General features: G+C 41.7%; 1 protein-coding gene and 1 pseudogene across 1 annotated transcript; one reads left to right on the forward strand and one right to left on the reverse strand.

The window, feature by feature from the left end:
- Positions 1-296: 296 nt before the first annotated feature.
- On the reverse strand, positions 297-749 carry Elobl4 (elongin B like 4). Its single transcript, XM_039097344.1, has one exon. It carries the CDS (start codon positions 747-749, stop codon positions 297-299), a length of 453 nt encoding a protein of 150 aa, XP_038953272.1.
- A 19,291-nt stretch (positions 750-20,040) lies between these two features.
- Rpl23a-ps5 (ribosomal protein L23a, pseudogene 5) lies at positions 20,041-20,709 on the forward strand (annotated as a pseudogene).
- Positions 20,710-22,503: the final 1,794 nt, after the last annotated feature.

Here is a 22,503-nt window from a genome sequence, read left to right on the forward strand (position 1 = left end):
CTTGCGCTTCCTAGGTAAGCGCTCTACCACTGAGCTAAATCCCCAGCCCCAAGAATTATTAAAGGGTCAGTAGACTACCAATTGGTGATCCTTTAAATGGCCAGGTGCACAAACTAAAGCTCACTGCACTCATATAACCAAGTTCAGCTGCCAGCATGAGGTACAAACTTGGGCAAGTCTTGAACACAGCTGCTGTCTGTTTCCAGAACATTCACCCTCAATTATGCTAGGATTTTGGGGTTTTTTTTTTTAAATGATTTCTTTATTTTATTGTACACAGCCAAATTACAACTTGCTCATTGGCCGCCAGAATCCTGTGACCTCGTCACATCTGGAAGCTGTGGAAGGCTGGAGAAAGGTTCAATGTGCAGAGCTTCGAAGACATCATCTGCTTGGAAGGCCAGACACACTATGGCTGGGGCCTGTGGCCCTGCTCTCTGACCAGTGATGCCACATTCGCCCAGAGTTTTCCTGTCATGAAGGAGTTGGTTCTCCTTGCACAGCCTCTGCTCCTCCTGCAGCTTGAGGCTGCCCTTGACAATGTGCTTCTGCTTGAACACAGTGCTGGACTCCTTGGAGTCCGTGAAGATGGTGGTCTTGGAGCACTGGATTATGAGAAACATGTCTGAGGACTTTGGGCCCGTGTCAATGCTAGCCTGTGGCCACAGGTCTGGCCCTGGAGGCCCTGCAGTGTCTTCTTCTGTGCTGTACTTCTCCCCCCAACAGGTCAATAATGTTTTATTTTTCATGTTATATGCATTGGTGTTTTGCTCGCACGTCTGTTTGTCTGTATGAGGATATCAGATGCCTGCAACAGGAGTTATAGACATTTTTTGAACTGCCATGTGGGTGCTTGGAATTGAAACCTAGGTCTTCTGGAAAATCAGCTGGCACTGGTAACCATGAACCATCTCTTCAGCCCCCACTGGTTTTTTTTTTTCTTGATTACTGATAATTTCTCAGCCCCAGCTGACCAGCATCATGTATCACAGTAAAGCAAAGGTGTCATCTACTGAACCGGTATCTTGTGAACCACAGATGATTCTCTAGCTGTCATTTACCAGAACCACCAGGAAGGATCTTGGCAAGATGGGAGAGCCTGCTGATATCCAGGGTGATTGGTCAGTAAGGATCCTCTCTAGATAAGATGGTGAGGGTGGCTTGGATATACCCACCAACAGTGAGCATGTATTCCTCTTTTCCCATGGGCATAAGTTCTTGTTGAATTTAATTATCTTGTCCATTCGGACCAGGATTTCAAAGTAGATTTAGTTTGCATTGTTCTGAAGGCTAAGAATGTTGAAGGTTTGTTTGCTTGCCTGTTTGCTTCCTTCCTTGCTTTTTTGAGACCAAGTCAGTCTATATATTGCTGGCTGCCCAAAGGTGTTCTTTTTTTTTTTTTTTCTTTTGGAGCTGAGAACCGAACCCAAGGCCTTGTGCTTGCTAGGCAAGCGCTCTACCACTGAGCTAAATCCCCAACCCCCCCAAACGTGTTCTTGAAGACCAGGCTGAGCAGGACCTCACAGATATCCTCCTGTACATCATCTTCCATTGAGATTACATGAACCAGCACATTTAGGGGAAAGGGCTCCAAAAGCAGACAATGTAGTCAATAGCCAGCCCCTGCTCCCCATTTAGGAGTTCCACAGATACACAACTGTTTGATATGTTCAGGGTTCCTAGGTTAATTCCATGCATGCCTTCTTGTTAGTGGTACAATCTCTATGAGCCCCCAATGGATCCAGTTTAGTTGACTCTTTAGCTTTCCTTTTGGTATCCTTGACCGCTCCGGCTTTTTCAATCCTTCCTCTCCCTTTTCCACAGAATTTCCCAATGTCTGCTCAATGTTTGTGTGCTACTGCGTTTGTTTCCATCACCTGTGAGGCAAACCTCTCTGATGACAGATATGCTAGGCTCCTGGTTGCAAGTACCGCAGAATATGATCAACAGTGCCGGTGTGGCTCCCTCTTCTTGTCACGGACCTCAAGCTGAAGCAGTCATTCGTTGACCATTCCCTCAACCTGTACTCATCCTGCAATCTTGTAGGCAATGCAATTTGTAGGTGAAAACTTTTGTGGCTGGGTTATTATCCCACTCTTTCCATTGCAAGTCTTTCCTGATTACAGGGAATGTAGGTTTCTGTTTCCATATCTCCTATTGCTAGGAATGCTAGCTAGGGTCACCCTGATAACTTCCTGGGAGTGTCTATTGCCCTTGGTTTCTAGCTTCTCCCAGATATGCACAGTCTATTTCAGTCATCTTTCCTGGTACTCCCTCTGTCTGTCCCCTTTACCTGATCCCTACTGTTTCAATCCCCACTTTCCCCCATACACTCTATTCTCCCTCTCCACCCAAGATGTCTATTCTCTTTCTGCTCCTCAGTGATGGTCAATCATCTCCCCTTTAGCGTTTCTTATTGCTTAACTTCTTTGGGCTGTGGATTGTAGCATGGTTATCCTTTAGTTTTTGCCTAATATCTACTTATTAGTGAGTACATATTATTTTTTCCTTTTTGGTCTGAGTTACCTCACTCGGGGTGATATTTTCTAGTTCCATTCATTTGACTAAACAACACGTTCTTGTTTTTAATTCCTGAATAATTCTGTACTGTGTAAATGTACTACATTTTCTTTATCCATTCTTTGGTCCAGGGACATCTCACTTGCTTCCAGTTTCTGGCTATTATGAATAAAACTGCTATGAACATAGTTGAGGAAGAATCTTTGGGTATGGTGGAGAATCTTTTGGGTGTATGTGCATGAGTGGTATAGCTGGATCTTCTGGTAGGTCTATTCTCAATTGTCTGTGAATCTGCCAAACTGATTTCCATGGTGGTTTTACATGTTTGCACTCCCACCAGCAATGGAGGAGTGTTCTTTCTCCAGCTTGAGTTTTTGACCTTAGTAACCTGAGGAATCTCAGAGTCATTTCAATTTACACTACCCTGATGACTAAAGGATGCTGAACGTTTCTTTAAGTGATTCTCACTCATTAGAGTTTTCTCTGTTGAGAGTTCTCTGTTTAGCTCTGTACCTCATTTTGAAAACTGGGTTATTTAGTTTGTTATGTCTAGCTTCTTGGGTTCTTTTCTAGTTTTGATATTAGCCCTCTGTTGGGTGTGGAGTTGGTGAAAAATCTTTTCTCATTCTGTAGGCTGCTGTTTTGTTCTCTTGATGGTGTTCTTTGCTTTACAGGAAATACTTGTTCGGTTTCTTTTTTTTTTTTTTTTTTTTTTTTTTTTTTTCGGAGCTGAGGACCGAACCCAGGGCCTTGTGCTTGCTAGGCAAGCGCTCTACCGCTGAGCTAAATCCCCAACCCCACTTGTTCAGTTTCTTTTTTTTTTTTTATAGAACAAGATTTTTGTTGTTGTTGTTGTTGTTGTTGTTGTTGTTGTTAAAAGTTTGTTTATTTTATTTGTATGAGTACACTGTAGCTCACACAGCAGAACAGGGCATCAGATCCCATTACAGATGGTTGTGAGCCACCATGTGGTTGCTGGAAAGTGAACTCAGGACCTCTGGAAGAGCAGTCAGTGCTCTTAACCACTGAGCCATCTCTGCAGCCCACTTGTTCAGTTTCATGAGGCCCTATTTATTAATTGTTGATCTCAGTGCCTGGGCTATTGGGTTGGGTTTGTTTTTTTTTTTTTCAGGAATTTGTCTCCTGTTTCAAAGTGTTCATGGTCATTCCCCACTTTCTGTTCATTAAGTTTAGTGTGTGCAGTTTTTGGTTAAGGTCTTTGAACCACTTGGACTTCATTCTTGTGTAGTGTGATAGATATGGATCTATTCAGACTCCTTTTCATTCAGACATCCAGTTAGACTAGTACCATTTGTTAAAAGTTCTATTTTCCATTGTATAGTTTTGGTTTCTTTATCAAAAATCCAGTGTTCAGTGTCCAGTTGTGTGGATTTACTTATGAGTCTTCAATTTGATTCCATTGTTGTAAGTGTGTGTTTTTAGGTGAGCAACGTGTTTTTTTCTTTCCTTTTAATTTTTTTTATTGATATGTCTCTGTAGTAGAGGTTGTGATCAGGAATGCTGATACCTTCAAATATTTTTATTGTACATAATTTCTTTATCACTCCTGGGGTTTTGTTTTTCCATACAAAGGTTTATATTAATCTTTGTTCCTTTTTTTTCCTCTTTATTTTATTTTTTATTGGATATATTTCTTTATTTACATTTCAAATATTTTTCTATTTCCCAGCTTCCTGTCCATAAGGTCCTATCCCCTCCCCCTCCCCTTCCCCTTCCCCCACATCCAACCCCCTTACCACACCCCACCTCAAAGTTCCCCTGCACTGGGGGTCCAACCTTAGAAGGACCAAGGGCGTCTCCTTCCACTGGTGCCCAACAAGGCTATCCTCTGCTACGTATGCAGTTGGAGCCACGGGTCAGTCCATGTATTGTCTTTGGGCAGTGCTGTAGTCCCTGGAAGCTCTGGTTGGTTGGTATTGTTGTTCTTATGGGGTTGTTAGCCCCTTCAGCTCTTTCAATCCTTTCTCTAATTCCTCCCACAGGGGTCCCATTCTCAGTTCAGTGGTTTGCTGCTAGGGTTTGCCTCTTTATTTGACATGCTCTGGTTGTGTCTCTCAGGAGAGATCTATACCCAGTTCCTGTCAGCATGCACTTCTTAGCTTCATCAATGTTATCTAGTTCTGGTGACTGTATATATATATATATGTCTGTATATATATATATATATATATATATATATGTATATATATACATATACACACACATACACACACACACACACACACACACACACACATATATATATATATATATATATATATATATATATATATATATATATATGCATGCGCCACATGTTGGGCAGGCTCTGAATGGCCATTTTGGTCATTCTTCTTCTTGAGCTTCATGTGGTCTGTGGATTGCATCTGGGGAATTCGAGCTTTTGGGAGTATATCCACTTATTAGGGAGTGCATACCATGTGTGTTTTGCTGTAATTAGGTTACCTCACTCAGGATGATATTTTCTAGTTCTATCTAGTTCTTTTATTATTGAGGATAGTTTTCACTATCCTGGGTTTTTTGTCATTCCGAATGAATTTGCAAATTGCTCTTTCTAACTCTATGAAGAGTTGAGTTGGAATTTTGATGGGGATTGCATTGAATCTGTAAATTGCTTTTGGCAAAATGGCCATTTTTACTGTATTACTCCTGCCAATCCATGAGCATGGAAGGTCTTTCCATCTTCTGAGGCCTTCTTCAATTTCTTCAGAGACTTGAAGTTCTTGTCATACAGATCTTTCACTTGCTTGGTTAGAGTCATAGAGTATTTTATGTTATCTGTGACTATTGTGAAGGGTGTCATTTCCCTAATTTCTTTCTCAGCCTGTTTATCCTTTGGCTAGAGGAAGGCAATTGAAGTGTTTGAGTTAATTTTATACCCAGTCACTTTGCTGAAGTTGTTTATCAGCCTTAGTGTTTCTCTAGTGGAACTTTGGAGGTCACTTAAGTATACTATTATATCATCTGCAAATAGTGATATTTTTTACTTCTTCCCTCCCAATTTGTATCCCTTTCACCTCCTTTTGTTGTCTGATTGTTCTGGCTAGGACTTCCAGTACTATACTGAATAGTTAGAGTGAACAGCCTTTTCTACTACCTGATTTTAGTGGGATTGCTTCAAGCTTCTTTACATTAAGTTTGATGTTGACTACTGGTTTCCTGTATACGGCTTTTACTATGTGTAGGTATGGATCCTTGAATTCCTGATATTCCAGGACGTTTAACATGAAGGGGTGTTGAATTTTGTCAAATGCTTTCTCAGCATCTAATAAGATGATCGTGTGTGTTTTTTTCCCCTTGAGTTTGTTTATATAGTGGATTACATTGATGGATTTCCATATATTGAACCATCCCTGCATCCCTGGGATGAAGCCTACTTGGTCATGATGGATGATCATTTTCATGTGTTCATGGATTCAATTTACAAGAAAATTTTATTCATTATTTTTGCATCAAAATTTATAAGGGAAATTGGTCTGAAATTCTCTTTCTTTATTGGGTCTTTGTGTGGTTTATGTATAATAATTGTGGTGGCTTCATAGAAGGAATTGGGTAATGTTCCTGTTTCTACTTTGTGGAATAGTTTGGACAGTATTGGTATTAGGTCTTCTATGAAGGTCTGATAGAATTCTCCACTAAACCCATGTGGTCCTTTTTTTTTTTTTTTTTTTTTTTTTTTTGCTTGGGAGACTTTTTTTTTTTTTATTAACTTGAGTATTTCTTATATACATTTCGAGTGTTATTCCCTTTCCCAGTATCCGGGCAAACATCCCCCTCCCCCTCCCCTTCCTTATGGGTGTTCCCCTCCCAACCCTCCCCCCATTGCCGCCCTCCCCCCACCAGTCTAGTTCACTGGGGGTTCAGTCTTAGCAGGACCCAGGGCTTCCCCTTCCACTGGTGCTCTTACTAGGATATTCATTGCTACCTATGAGGTCAGAGTCCAGGGTCAGTCCATGTATAGTCTTTAGGTAGTGGCTTAGTCCCTGGAAGCTCTGGTTGCTTGGCATTGTTGTACATATGGGGTCTCGAGCCCCTTCAAGCTCTTCCAGTTCTTTCTCTGATTCCTTCAACGGGGGTCCTATTCTCAGTTCAGTGGTTTGCTGCTGGCATTCGCCTCTGTATTTGCTGTATTCTGGCTGTGTCTCTCAGGAGCGATCTACATCCGGCTCCTGTCGGTCTGCACTTCTTTGCTTCATCCATCTTGTCTAATTGGGTGGCTGTATATGTATGGGCCACATGTGGGGCAGGCTCTGAATGGGTGTTCCTTCAGTCTCTGTTTTAATCTTTGCCTCTCTCTTCCCTGCCAAGGGTATTCTTGTTCCCCTTTTAAAGAAGGAGTGAAGCATTCACATTTTGATCATCCGTCTTGAGTTTCATTTGTTCTAGGCATCTAGGGTAATTCAAGCATTTGGGCTAATAGCCACTTATCAATGAGTGCATACCATGTATGTCTTTCTGTGATTGGGTTAGCTCACTCAGGATGATGTTTTCCAGTTCCAACCATTTGCCTACGAATTTCATAAACTCGTTGTTTTTGATAGCTGAGTAATATTCCATTGTGTAGATGTACCACATTTTCTGTATCCATTCCTCTGTTGAAGGGCATCTGGGTTCTTTCCAGCTTCTGGCTATTATAAATAAGGCTGCAATGAACATAGTGGAGCACGTGTCTTTTTTATATGTTGGGGCATCTTTTGGGTATATGCCCAAGAGAGGTATAGCTGGATCCTCAGGCAGTTCAATGTCCAATTTTCTGAGGATCCTCCAGACTGATTTCCAGAATGGTTGTACCAGTTTGCAATCCCACCAACAATGGAGGAGTGTTCCTCTTTCTCCACATCCTCGCCAGCATCTGTTGTCCCCTGAGTTTTTGATCTTAGCCATTCTCACTGGTGTGAGGTGAAATCTCAGGGTTGTTTTGATTTGCATTTCCCTTATGACTAAAGATGTTGAACATTTCTTTAGGTGTTTCTCAGCCATTCGGCATTCCTCAGCTGTGAATTCTTTGTTTAGCTCTGAACCCCATTTTTTAATAGGGTTATTTGTTTCCCTGCGGTCTAACTTCTTGAGATCTTTGTATATTTTGGATATAAGGCCTCTATCTGTTGTAGGATTGGTAAAGATCTTTTCGCTTGGGAGATTTTTAATAACTGCTTCTATTTCTTTAGGAGTAGTTATGGGGTTGTTTAGATGGTTTATTATTTGATCCTGATTTAACTTTGATACCTGGTATCTGTCTAGAAAATTGTCCATTTCCTCCAGATTTTCCAGTTTTGTTGAATATAAGCTTTTGTAGTAGGATCTGATGGTTTTTTTTTAATTTCCTCGGATTCTGTTATTATATCTCCCTTTCATTTCTGATTTTGTTAATTTGGGAACTATCTTTGTGCCCTCTGGTTACTTGGCTAAGGGTTTATCTATCTTGTTGATTTTCTCCAAGAACCAGCTCCTGGTTTTGTTGATTTTTTTCATATAGTTCTTTTTGTTTCTACTTGGATGATTTCAGCCCTGAGTTTGATTATTTCCTGCCTTCTACTCTTCCTGGGTGTATTTGCTTCTTTTTCTTCTAGAGCTTTCAGGTGTGCTGTCAAGTATGCTCTCTCCAGTTTCTTTTTGCAGGCACTCAGAGCTATGAGTTTTCCTCTTAGCACTACTTTCATTGTGTCCCATAAGTTTGGGTATGCTGTGCTTTCATTTTCATTAAATTCTAAAAAGTCTTTAATTTCTTTCTTTATTTCTTCCTTGACCAAGTTATCATTGAGTAGAGCGTTGTTCAACTTCCACATGTATGTGGGCTTTCTGTCATTTTTGTTTTTATTGAAAACCAGCCTTAGTCCTTGGTGATCTGATAGGATGCATGGAACCGTTTCTCTTTTTTTTTTTTTCTTTTTTCTTTTTTTTCTTTTTTTTTTTTTTTTTTGTATCTATTGAGGCCTGTTTTGTATAGAATAATATGGACAATTTTGGAGAAGGTACCATGAGGAAGGTATATTCTTTTGTTTTAGGATAAAATATTCTACAGATATATGTTAAATCCAATTGGTTCATAACTTTTGTTAGTTTTTTTATGTCCTATTTAGTTTCTGTTTTCATGGTCTGTCTATTTCTGAGAGTGGAGTGTTGAAGTCTCCCACTACTTGTGAGGTGCAATGTGTGCTTTGAGCTTTATTAAGGTTTCTTTTAAGAATGCCCTTGCGGCTGGGGATTTAGCTCAGTGGTAGAGCGCTTACCTAGGAAGCGCAAGGCCCTGGGTTCGGTCCCCAGCTCCGAAAAAAAGAACCAAAAAAAAAAAAAAAAAAAAAGAATGCCCTTGCATTTGGAGCATAGATATTTAGGATTGAGAGTTCACCTTGGATGATTTTTTTCTTTGATGGATATGAAGTGCCCGTCCTTATCTGGCTACTCCAGCTTGTTTCTTGGGACCATTTGCTTGGAAAAAATTTTTCCCAGCCCTTTACTTTTATGTAGTGTCTGTCTCTGTCACTAAGGGACATTTCATGTATGCAGCAAAATGCTGGGTCCTGTTTATGTGTACAGTCTGTTGGTCTATGTCTTTTTATTGGGGAATTGAGTCCATTGATGTTAAGAGATACTAAGGAAGAGTGATTGTTGTTTCCTATTATTTTTGTTGTTAGAGGTGAAATTATGTTTGTGTGGCTCTTTTTTGGGTTTGTTACAAGAGGACTACTTTCTTCCTTTTTCTATGATATCGTTTCCTTTTGTGTTGGAGTTTTCTGTCTATTATCCTTTGTAGGACTGGATTTGTAGAAAGATATTGTGTAAATTTGGTTTTGTCATGGAATATCTTGGTTTCTCCATCTATGTTAATTGAGAATTTTGCTGGATAGAGGAGCCTGGGCTGGCATTTGTGTTCTGTTAGGGTCTGTGTGACATCTGCCCAGGATCTTCTGGCTTTCATAGTCTTGGTGAGAAGTCTGGTGTAATTCTGATAGGTCTGCCTTTATATGTAACTTGACCTTTTTCTATTTCTGTTTTTAATATTCTTTCTTTGTTTTGTTTTTAACTTTTATGTGACTGAGTTTTTCTCTGGTCCAATCTATTTGGAGTTCTGTAGATTTCTTTTATGTTTATGGACATCTCTTTCTTTAGGTTAGGGAAGTTTTCTTCTATAATTTTCTTGAAGATATTCACTGGCCCATTATGTTAGGAATCTTCACTCTCTTCTATATCTATTATCCTTTGGTTTGATCTCCTCATTGTGTCCTGGATTTCCTGGATATTTTGGATTGGGAGCTTTTTTTTTGTCTTTTGCATTTTCTTTGATAGTCCTGTCAATGCTTTCTATGGTATCTTCTGCCCCTGAGATTCTCTAATCTATCTCTCGTATTCTGTTGGTGATACTTGTGTATATGACTCCTGATCTCTTTCCTAGGTTTTCTATCTCCATGGTTGTCTCCCTTTGTGCTTTCTTTATTGTTTCTATTTCTATTTTTAGACCCTGGATCTTTTTTTCAATTCCTTCACCTGTTTGGTTGTGTTTTCCTATAATTCTTTAAGGCATTTTTATCTTTCCTCTTTAAGGGCTTCTACTTGTTTACCTGTGTTGTCCTATATTTCTTTAAGGAAGTTATTTATGTCCTTCTTAAAGTCCTCTATCATCACCATAAGATGTGATTTTTAAATCCAAATCTTGCTTTTTCTGGTTTGTTGGGAATCCAGTACTTGCTTTGGTAGGAGAAGTGGGCTCTGATGATGCCAAGTAGTCTTAGTTTCTGTTCCTTAGATTCCTGCACTTGCCTCTTGCCATCTGAGTGTATCTGGTGTTAGCTGATCTTGCTGTCTCTGAGAGTGGCTTGACCCTATAGTACGCCTAAGTGTCAGCACTCCTGGAGACTGGCTTTCTCCCAGAGGGATCTGGATACAGAAAGCTGTGTCACAGGGTCAGCTCTGGGAGCAGGCAGAGACCAGAAGGATCCTGTCCCTGACTGCTCCTAGGTTCTTGTGTCCAAAAGTCTCTAGGTGAGTTCCTCCTGGGCCAGGAATATGAGCAGAAGTGGTGGTCTCCCCTGACCTCTCAGGATTGTCTGCACTTCTGAGAGTCCAACTCTCTTCCCCCACAAGATTTGGGTAGAGAGAGCTGAGGGACTGGGTCAGCTGCAGGCTCAGGCAGAAACCAGAAGGGTCCTGTCCCAGACTGCTCCTTGTTTTGTGTGTCCATGCGGATCACCCAGAGCAGAAGAGTTGAGCTCACCTCTGCTCTCAGGTGTGTGATCAAGTCTGGTGATTGGCTTTCAGCTCTGGGCACAGGCAGAAACCGGTAGGATTCCCAAGTACAGGTTTTTCATAATGATTCTCTAGATTTCCTCAATGTCTGTTTTTATGCACCCCCACTTTTCATGTCTGATTTTTTTTTTTTTTTTTTGTGGTTCTTTTTTTCGGAGCTGGGGACCGAACCCAGGGCCTTGCGCTTCCTAGGCAAGGGCTCTACCACTGAGCTAAATCCCCAACCCATGTCTGATTTTTTTTAATTTGGATTCTCTCTCTCTCTCTCTCTCTCTCTCTCTCTCTCTCTCTCTCTCTCTCTCTCCCTTTTCATTAATTTTGAGTATGTTTATCTTGTTGGTTTTCTCAAAGAATTTACTCTTGGTTTTGTTGGGTCTCTTTTTTCCTTTTTTATTGCTTTCAGCCCTGAGTTTGATTATTTCTTGTCTACTCCTCTAGGGTGTGATTGCTTCTTTTTTTTCCCTAGAGCTTTCAGGTGTGCTGTTACGTTACTAAAATGAGATTTCTCCACTCTTTTGTTGTGGGCACTTAGTACTATGAACTTACCTCTGAAAACCACCTTCACTGTGTCCCATAAGTTTAGTTATGCTTTGTGTGCATTTCCATTCAACTATAGAAAGTCTTTCATTTCTTTCTTTATCTCTGTCTTGACCCATTCTTATTGCTTGATGTTGGTCATATGTGCTGCAGTAGACAGAGAAGCTCACCAAGAAGCTAAGTCTTCATTTTCCAAAGGAGCAGAAGGGTACAGCCTCTCAGAGAAGATTGACACCTGGCTAGCTCACTCCGGTTACTTTAGTTAAGCATCATACAAGGCTAATTAGGGCTGGGAAAGGTTCCAGCTACCAAATTATCTTACCCTTGCTGCCTGAGAAAGCAGTCAACCCACACAAATTTGTTCATTCAATGGAGAGCACGGGTAGGCATAATCTAGTCTTAAGACCAAAATTGGTGCAGCTACAAGCACTCACGTAGCACCAAATGCAGACCTTCCAGGTTCAAACAGTCCATAACAATTTCTTCAAGGTTCAAACAGTCTCATAACAATTTCTCAGCCTCTACTGTTTGACCCAAATATAGCAAAGGCTTTACTGAAACATTTCACTCAAAGACAGACACAAAGGCTTTCCTACACATTTCATTTAGAGCCAGACATAAAGGCTCTACTATACATCTCATTACACATTTGTTCATTCAATGGAGAGCAATTCAGTTTCCATGGGTTTGTAAATTTTCAGTTCTTTGTGTCATTGATGTCTAGCTCTAATCTATGGTGGTCTGAGAAGATGCATGGAGTTTTGTTTTTGTTTTTGTTTTTGTTTTTTTTCATTTTCTTGTATATTTTGAGACTTGCTTTATATCCAGGTAAATGGTCGATTTTGGAGAAGGTTCTACGAGCTACTGAAAAGAAGGTACATTCTTTTGTGTTTAGATTAAATATTCCACTGATATCTAGTGGGTCTATTTAGTTTATAACATCTGTTAACTATAGCATTTCCTGTTTATTCTTCGTTTTGATGATCTGTCTTTTGGTAAGAGTGGGGATTAAAGTCTTCTACGATCAGTTGTGTGAGGAACAATATGTGATGTAAACTGTAGTGCTGCTTCTTTTACAAACTTGGATGCCCTTGTGTTTGGCACATAGATATTAAGAATTGCAATGTCAGACGAGGCAGCCCAGCTAGGGAAAGGGGTTCCAAAGGCAAGCAACAGAGTCAGAGACAGAGGATGCACTTAGTCCTGCTGTGACTTGATGTGCCAGGGTGGGTTGGTACCCATGAGGGGTTTCCCTTCCTCTGAGGAGAAGGGAAGGGGGTATGGAGAGAGATGCATGTGAGGGTGGTACTGATAGGAAAGGTGGGTCTGCGATTGGGGTGTAAAGTGAATAAATAAATTAAATATGTACATATATATGTATGTGTGTATATATGTGTGTGTGTGTGTGTGTGTGTGTGTGTGTGTGTGTGTGTGTATAATAGCTTCTTAAAAATAAATAAAGAATTCCAAGGTCCAATGTGAGTATGTAATACCCTTCCCTATCTCTTCTAGTTAGTTTTGACTTGAAATCTGTTCTGTTAGATATTAAACTGACTACACAAGCTTAGTGCTTAGGTCCACTTGCCTGGAATACCTTTTTCCAACCTTTCATCCTCAAATCCCAACTGTTGTAGATGTTGAGGTGTGTTTCTTGGATGCAGCAGAAGGGTGGATTTTGTTTTCCCATCCATTCTGGCAATCTGTGCCTTTTTGTTGGGGAATTGAGTCCATTGATGTTGAAAGATATTATGACCAATGATTATTAATTGCTGTTACTTTGGTGGTGGTGGTGTGGTGGTGGTGGTGGGGTGGGTTTGTGTGTGTGTGTGTGTGTGTGTGTGTGTGTCTGTGTGTGTGTGTCTGTGTGTGTTTCCTTTCTTTTGATTTTGTTGCTCTGAGCTTGTTTATGTCCTGTGTTTTTATGGGTGTAGTTAACTTCCTTGAGTTCTAGTTTTCCTTTTAATACCTTCTGTGGGACAGGATTCATAGGCAGGTACTGTTTAAATTTGGCTTTATCATACACTATCTTATTGTGATTGAAGGTTTTGCTAAGTAGTCTGGGGTGGCATCTGTGGTCTCTTGTAGTCTGCAGCATATTTACCCAGGCCCTTCTGACTGATGAGAAGGCATATGAAACTCAATTAGGTTTCATGATATTTTCACCTGCAGATTTTAATATTCTTTCTTTGATTCTGGAGGTTTAGTGTTTTAATTATTATGTGCCAAGTGACTTTATTTCTGGTTTAATCTCTTGGGTGTTCAGTATGCATCTTATAGTTTTATGGGTATCTTCATCCTTAGATTAGGAAATTTTTCTTCTATGATTTTGTTGAAAATATTTTCTTAGCCTTTGAGCTCATATTCTTCTCCTTTCTCTAGTCCTATTAGTCTTAGGTTTGGTCTATTCATGGTGTTACAGATTCCTAGATGTTTTGTGTCAGGAATTTTGTAGATTTAACATCTCCTCTGACTGAAGTATTCGTTGCTTCTATCCCTATCTTCAGCACCTGAGATTCCCTCTTTCCTCTTTTCTGTTCTGTTAGTGAAGGTTGCCTCTGTAGTTCCTGTTTGAATTCCTAAGTTCTAGGATTTCCTCAATTTGGGTTTTCCCTATTGATTTTATTTCCTTTTTCGGGTCTTGAACAGTTTTCTTTCCTTCCTTTGTTTGTTGGTGTTTCCTGGGTTTCTTCAAGGACTTGTTAATTTCTTCTTTTTTTTAACCTTTAAAATGGTATTTTTTTTCTTTTTGTTTTTTTATTAATCATTTTATTTGTTTATACTCAAATGATGCCGAACCCTTCCTGGTTACCCCTCTACAAACCCCCCATCTCATTCCCCCTCTCTCGGCCTCCCCTTTGCTTCTATGAGGGTGTTCCTCCACTCACTGACTCCTCTAACATCCCCCTACACTAGGACATCAAGCCTCCCACCCATCCCATTGATGTCAGATAATGTCATTCTCTGCTACATATGTATCTGGAGTCATGGCTCCCTCCATGTATTCTCTTTGGTTGATGGTAGAGAAGTACAGAGGATCAGAAAATTGAACAGAAACCTGTAGTAGTGAGGAATGGGAAACTAGGGTGGGGGTTGCCACTAGAAAGTACAAGGAAGCAAGAGGATCCCAGGACCCAGTTGCAATAACTTTAGCCAAAATACCCAACAAAGGGGGAGATAGAACCTGTAGAGACCACCTCCAGAAGCTAGGCACCGCCCCCAGTTGATGGATGGGACCACCCACACAGCTCAATTTTTTTTTTCCAGAGCTGGGGACCGAACCCAGGGCCTTGTGCTTGCTAGGCAAGCGCTCTACCACTGAGCTAAATCCCCAACCCCGCAGCTCAAATTTTTTAACCCAGAAATGTTCCTGTCCAAAGGAAAAACAGAGGCAAAAAAATGTAATAGAGACTCAATGAAAGGTCATTCAGAGACCACCCCACCTAGAAATCCATCCCACCTGCAGACACCAAACCCTCACACTATTGCTGATGCCAAGAAGCATTTGCTGACAGGAGCCTGATATATATGGCTGTTCCCTGAGAGGTTCTACCAGCACCTGACCAATACAGATGTACTCACAGTCGACCATTGGACTGAGCCCAGAGACCCCAATGCTTCCATTGGGGAGCTAGGGAAGGACTGAAGAAGCTGAAGGGGATTTCAACCCCATAAGAAGAACAATATCAACAAACTGCTAATTTCTTCAGGGATCTCTTATCACCTTCATACAGGTGGTTTCAACATCTTTTCCTTAGGCTTCAGCTATGTTGGAAAATTCACAGCCTGCTGTGATAGCGTATCTAGGCTCAGATGTAAACATATTGCCCTGGCTGTTATTTGATGTGAAGCTAAATGGCATCTAGGCATTTGGGATTGAGAGAACTATGGGTCTAGGTGCTGGTTTCTGAATTCATCTTTGCAGGTTGGGTCTTTTCTTCCTTGGTTTCTGTTTCCTCTTTGGATTTTAAACGATTGTGATAGCTATGTCTAAATTTGGTAGAAATTTTTCTGTGGACCTGGTAAGTGTGGAGACTAGTATCTGTTGCAGAGCTAAGAATGAGATTGGGGAGTTGGATTTTGAGTAGAAGAAGGATCGGTGAAGGTCATCAGTTAGCTTACCTGTTACCATGGCCTGCTCAGCTCCTGTGTGCATAGAGAATGCCTACTAGTGTTGGAGGCCAGGATACTGGGATGATTTGCTGGGAGGTTAGAGAAGACCTTTGTGATCCACTGGGGATGAGGTCAGAGAGGAAAGGGAGACCGCAGCAGTGTTCTGCTACAGAGCTGGGAATCAGGCTGACAGTTCATTATTTACATCAATGGGAGTTTGATTATGACTGTGCCATGGTTCTTTCCTCTTGTTGTAAGAAAGTTGTAACTTAATTTTGATTTTCACAGGAGCGTGCAGGTGAAAGATTTGGAGCTTTTAAAAGAAGTTTGCAGGGTTGGGGATTTAGCTCAGTGGTAGAGCGCTTGCCTAGAGCAAGGCCCTGGGTTCGATCCCCAGCTCCGAAAAAAAGAACCAAAAAAAAAAAAAAAAAAATGCAATTTTTAAATAGACTGGATATTTAGATTCATGCCACCAGAGGGAGCCAAACCCTGACATTGCCTGCAAGGCCAGGACCCAGAGGCTGGATCGCCCAGAGACCTAGTATAGAACCAATACAAATTGTGGGGAAGAAAACATCAGCGAAATGATTTCTAATGGTATTCTCCTATGCTCCTAGATTGGTACCTAGCACAGCTGTCATCAGAGAGACTTCATCCAGCAACTGATGGAAACAGAAACACTAGGTAGAATTTGGGGAATCCTGTGGAAGAGAGGAAGGATTACAAGAGCCAGATGGTTCAAATCGCCACAGGAAAACCCACAAAAATCAACCAACCTGAACCTATACAGGCTCACAGAGATTGAACCGCCAACCAGGGAGCCTGCATAGGACTGACCTGGTCCCTCTGCACATATGTTACAGTTATGTAGCTTGCTCTTCATGTGGGACTCCTTACAGTGGGAACAGGGGTTATCTCTGACTCTGCTGCCTGCCTTTGGGCCGATTTCCTCTTACTGGGTTGCCTCATCTAAGCCTTGAAAGAAGAGGAGGTTCCTAGTCTTCCTGCAACTTGATATGCAATGGCTGTTTGATATCATTGGGAGGGCTGCCCTTTTCTAAAGAGAAATGGAAGAGGAGTGGAAGAGGAGAAAGTGGGGGTTAGGGGAACAGAGTGTCTGGAAGGAGAGAAGGGAAGGGAAACTGCTGTTGGAATAGATAGATAGATAGATAGATAGATAGATAGATAGATAGATAGATAGATAGAGATAACTTTTTTAAGATTTATTTATTTTACGTATATTAGTACACTGTAGCGTCTTCAGACACACCAGAAGAAGGCATCAGATCCCAGTACAGATGGTTATGAGCCACCATGTGGTTGCTGGGAATTGAACTCAGGACCTCTGGAAGAGCAGTCAGTGCTCTAAACCACTGAGCCATCTCTCCAGCTCAGGATATATTTAGAGAAAAAAAAAATTTTTTTTTTTAAGAAACAGACTGGATATTTTAAAGGGACTGAATTTTTTTTTTTTTTTCCAAAACAGGATTTCTCTGTGTAACAGCCCTGGCTGTCCTGGAACTGATTTCGTAGACCAGGCTGGCCTTGAACTCATAGAGCTCCACCTGCCTCTAACTCACAGGTGCTATAGGAACTGAAGTGTTAATGTGTTTGAATTGGTAAAAACTACAGGACTTTTAAAGTACTTTGTGTTTTTTAGTGTGTGATCTTGAGGATGAATGAAGACGGAGAGGTTGTGGCTTGATGGTGACATGCTCGTGGGTCAAGTTGACAGGGGGTAAATTGGGCTGCATAGTTTTATTTCAACTTGGCCCAAGTTAAAGTCATCTAAGAAGAGGGAACCTTGATTAAGAAAATGCCTCTGTAAGATCAGGCTGCAGGCAAGCCTGCAGGTTATCTTTTCAATTAGAGATTAATAGGGGAGGTCCTAGCCTTTTGTGAGATGATGTCATCTCTGTATCCCTAGGCTCCTGGGCTGTTGGTCCTAGATTCTAAAAAAAGAAAGGGGAAAAAAAAACAGGTTGAGCAAACAAGTAAGCAGCACTCCCATAGCCTCTGTGTCAGCTCCTGCCTCCGGGCTTCTGCCCTGACTTTCTTTGATGATGAACAATGATATGAAAACCCAAGCCAAATAAACCCTTTCTTGCCCAAATTGCTTTGGCCACGTTTCATCACACAGCAGTAGTAACCTAACTAAACCACCCTCACATCCAGCAGACGCTACCACCCGACTCAGACCCCACTCAGTCTGCAGCTCCATCCTATGAAAACCTGGCCCTATTGAGGACATCTTTCTTTATTGAGCAGATATATTCAGTGGTAGTTTGCTTGGGAGCTGAGAACCTAACAGAATCTTAGCACTGCCCTTTGAGGGCTCCATCCCAGAAGAAATTTGATCTCCACTGGTTGGTGACCATCTCAGGAAATGAGCCTCTACTCAGCCTGCTGCCCAGGGATCCTCATTGCCTTTCATTGCTGGGTACCAGTTCTTGAATGGCAAGAGCCTGCTCAGTCTTCCATCTACCTAACTGTCACCTTTTCTAGCTACCCTCCCACTAGCTGGGCCATTCAGAGCCCCACTCTGCTCCCCAAGATCACTGAAGTTTCCATGGTCTCTACCCAAAGTTTTTCCTAAGCTCCTACACAGAGGGCTCAAAGCATCCCCTTGAAGGTGACCTGGCTTCTGTTCACAAATTGTCCCTGGGATAAACAGGTGCTTGGGTGACAGTTAGTGACATCTCCTTGTGAGGAACTGAATTGCCTTCAGTCCATTCCCAGAACCCCTCGGTTTGTTGCTCAAGCTAGACAAAGAAGGAGAAGAGGAGCTTCAATTTCTTGATTATGACTGCAAACCTGTAGCAGGGAGGAACTCTATTCTGAGGAAAGGTCATTGATGCCATAGAAGATGAAGACTCAGTACAAAATGTGACACACAGTTAAGAAATGTGTAGCAGAGAATAGCATTGTTGGGCACCAGTGGAAGGGGAAGCCCTTGGTCCTACCAAGGTTGAACCCCCAGTGCAGAGGACTAGGGGGTAAGGGGGAACATCTTTATGGGGGATAGGGGGGATAGGGGGCTTATGGACAGGAAACCAGGAAAGGGAATAACATTTTAAATGTAAATAAAGAAATATATCCAATAAAAAAAGAAAAGAAAAAGAAAAAAAGAAAAAAAGCAAGCTTCCCTGACTTGTGGCTCAGTGTCACAGTGCTTGCTCAACTTTGGGGAAACAACCTGAGTTCAGTTACCAACATCAAAGAAATAAATACAAGGAAATAATTTATCTGGTTTTTGTTTTTGAGGGGTTTTTTTGTTTGTTTGTTTTTATGGGTTTTTTTTTTTTTTTTTTTTGGTGGTGGTGGTGGTGGTGGTTTTTTTTTTGTTTTGTTTTTGTTTTTGTTTTTTTTTGGGGGGGGTTGGGTTTTTTTTTGTTTTGTTTTGTTTTTTTGGATTTTTGGAGACAGGGTTTCTCTGTGTAGCAGAGAATAGCATTGTTGGGCACCAGTGGAAGGGGAGCCCTTGGTCCTACCAAGGTTGAACCCCCAGTGCAGAGGACTAGGGGGTAAGGGGGAACATCTTTATGGGGGATAGGGGGGGATAGGGGGCTTATGGACAGGAAACCGGGAAAGGGAATAACATTTTAAATGTAAATAAAGAAATATATCCAATAAAAAAGAAAAGAAAAAGAAAAAAAGAAAAAAAGCAAGCTTCCCTGACTTGTGGCTCAGTGTCACAGTGCTTGCTCAACTTTGGGGAAACAACCTGAGTTCAGTTACCAACAGTGACATCAAAGAAATAAATACAAGGAAATAATTTATCTGGTTTTTGTTTTGGGGGGGGGTTGTTTGTTTGTTTTTATAGGTTTTTGTTTTTTGTTTTTTGTTTTTTGGGTTTTTTTTTTGTTTTTTTTTTTTTTTTTTGTTGGTGGTGGTGGTGGGTTTTTTTTGTTTTTGGTTTTGGTTTTGGTTTTTTTTTGGAGGGGGGGGTTGGGTTTTTTTTTTTTTTTTTTTTTTTTTTTTTTTGGATTTTTGGAGACAGGGTTTCTCTGTGTATCCCTGGCTGTCCTGAAACTCTGTAGACCAGGCCGACCTCGAACTCACAGCTATCTGACTGCCTCTGCCTCCTGAGTTCTGGGATCAAAGGTGTGGGCCACGGCTACCTGGCTCTCAAGTCTTCTATCTTTACACTATAAAGCTCTGACTGTCCTGAAACTTCATATGTAGATCACACTAGACTGGAACTCATAGAGATCCACCTGCCTCGCAGGTGCTGGGATTAAAGGTGTGCCCACCATGCCTGGCAAAATAAATAAATCCTTTTTAAAGATTACTTAACGTGGCTTTGGTCTGAGCAAGATGCTCTCAGGAAATGGGAGTCTCATCTACGCCCTCTCTAGAATCCAAGCTGGTCAGATCTATGTGTTCTCCTTCCCAAACACTGATTACTAACAGCTCAGCTTCAAAGAATCAGACAAGATATGCTGCATTCAGGGTAGAATGGCCTTAGTTGTGACCTATATGTTCTGTAAAGTTAATTACAGTCCTATTTTCCAGGTCACTGGTGACCTCTCTAATCTAGATAACATTGGGACTTCTGAAACATGATTCTTTCAGGCTGACAAGGCGGCTTAGTGGATAAAAATGCTTCCCATCAAGACTAACAACCAACCCTTTTCGCCAAGATGGCGCCGAAAGCGAAGAAGGAAGCTCCTGCCCCTCCCAAAGCCGTAGCCAAAGCGAAGGCCTTGAAAGCTAAGAAGGCAGTGCTGAAAGGTGTCCACAGCCACAAAAAGAAGATCCGAGGGGCTGGGGATTTAGCTCAGTGGTAGAGCGCTTACCTAGGAAGCGCAAGGCCCTGGGTTCGGTCCCCAGCTCCGAAAAAAAGAACAAAAAAAAAAAAAAAAAAAAAAAGAAGATCCGAACGTCACCCACTTTCCGGCGGCCCAAGACCCTGCGACTCCCGAGGCAGTCCAAACATCCTCGAAAGAGTGCACCCAGGAGAAACAAGCTTGACCACTATGCTATCATCAAATATCGGCTATGAAGAAAATAGAGGACAACAGCACGCTTGTGTTCATTGTGGATGCTAAGGCCAACAAGCACCAGCTCAAACAGACCGTGAAGAAACTCTATGACATTGATGCGGCCAAAGTCAATACTCTGATACGGCCTGACGGAGAGAAGAAGGCCTATGTTCGCTTGGCTCCTGATTATGACGCTCTAGATGTTGCCAACAAGATTGGGATCATCTAAAGTGAGTCCAGATGGTTAATTCTAAATATATACTTTTTTTTTCCACCATAAAAAAAAAAAAAAGACTAACAACCAGTCGTCATGATGTAAAGAAAGAACCATCTCCCTAACCTAAAGTTGTGTTCTGACAACACACACACACACACACACACACACACACACACACACATCAGTGTAATTTCATTTTTTTTCTGGGCCTAATCTAGCCTCTGAGGCCATTAAACACATATGGTGCACATACCTAAATGCAGGCAAAACACTCAATCACATTAAATAGAATACATAAATCTATGAGATGAAAGGGGGGAGCAGAGTGAAAGAGGAAGGCACCCAATGTCTTCCTCTGACCTCTGCATGTGCAAGCACCGGGACATGTACACACAAACACATATGCACACAAATAAGCAGTAAGCTGGTGGTTGTATCATTATGGTGCACACAAATAGAGCTGTGTTCATGTGGGACTGAGGGGATGAGCAGATGTCGTACAGTTTAGATAGAAAATGGCTGTCCCCACAGAGTCCCCTCCCCCACAGGTCCCGAGGCTGAGCCTAATCCTCCATAATTCCCCCTGCCTTTCTGCTGAGGCTGGACTGTTGTCCTAAGAGGATTGAAGCATTTACTAAATTAGTCCTGTCCAGGGACACAGGAAACAGAATGCCTGGGGTGGAAACAATAAGAGGGACAGACAGCTACAGAGGTGAGGACAGAAATGGAAAGAATGGAAGGGAGATGGCCAGAAAGTACAAAAGACCCAGCACATATCTGTAATCCCAGCAGATGGGAGGCAGATTACTATGAGTTTGAGGCCAACCGTACCTAGGTAGAAAGACCCTGCCTTTAAAAGAAGGGAGTAGGGTGGAAAGATGGCTCAGTGGTTAAGAGAATTGGTTGCTGTTCCAGGGGATCCAAGTTTGATTTCCAGTATGCACATAGCCACTTACACTCCTTAGTAACTGCAACTCCTGTCCCAGGGAATTGGGTACCCTTTTCTGGTCTCCAAAGGCACTGCCTTCACATGGTACACAGTCACATATGCAGGCAAAAATACCCATACACATAAATATTTTTTAATGAAAGGGATTGTGCATACCAAGAAGGGACCAATAAGAAATTCTACCAGATGTAGATCATGGTGGGTGAACTGACTCCCAAGCCCTTGCAGTTTCCTCACCTATAATGTCTATCAGAGGCATTGCTGTGATGATATCTACAGTTAGGACTGACATATTCTTTTGTTGTACGGGGAACTAAACCAACATTCTAGACATGTACTGTATCACTGAACCATGTCCTCAGCCCCACTGGAGTTCTAGACAGGCTCTACCACTGAGCCACGCCCCCAGCCCCTCACTGGGGGTTTCTAGGCAGGGGCTGTATCCTGACCTACACTGACAGCCTCTTTTAAAATGTATCTGTGATTAAGTTTCCTAGGCAGATCTTAAACTTGAGATCCTCCTCCTCAGCTCCCAAGTGCTGGGATCCCAGACCTTCTCTATCTGTCCTGGTCCTGTGTTCCTCCTTAGTTGACTTTTAGAAGATACAGAGACAAGCATTGCCAAACAGAAAATATCCAGGAGCACACTATGGGCAGAAAGGGCAAAGCAAATCTTAATCTCTTTCTACCTAACCAAGTTTGCCCCTCCTCCCTGCCCCCCTCAAAAACACACAGAAACAAAGAGGAAAAAACACCCTGATTTAAGTGGGATCCAACATCTTTAATCAGTTTCACTCTGGGTAGCCAGGGAAGGGAGATCTGAGAGGCTCAGAGGAAAGGCGTGAACAGAGAAGTTAACATTAAATGACCTTGTCATTCTATGTCCATTTGTCTCATTAGTCTTGTGACTTGGAAAGTAG

Source organism: Rattus norvegicus, chromosome 1 (assembly GCF_036323735.1).
Source record: "Rattus norvegicus strain BN/NHsdMcwi chromosome 1, GRCr8, whole genome shotgun sequence".
Lineage (NCBI taxonomy): Eukaryota > Metazoa > Chordata > Mammalia > Rodentia > Muridae > Rattus > Rattus norvegicus.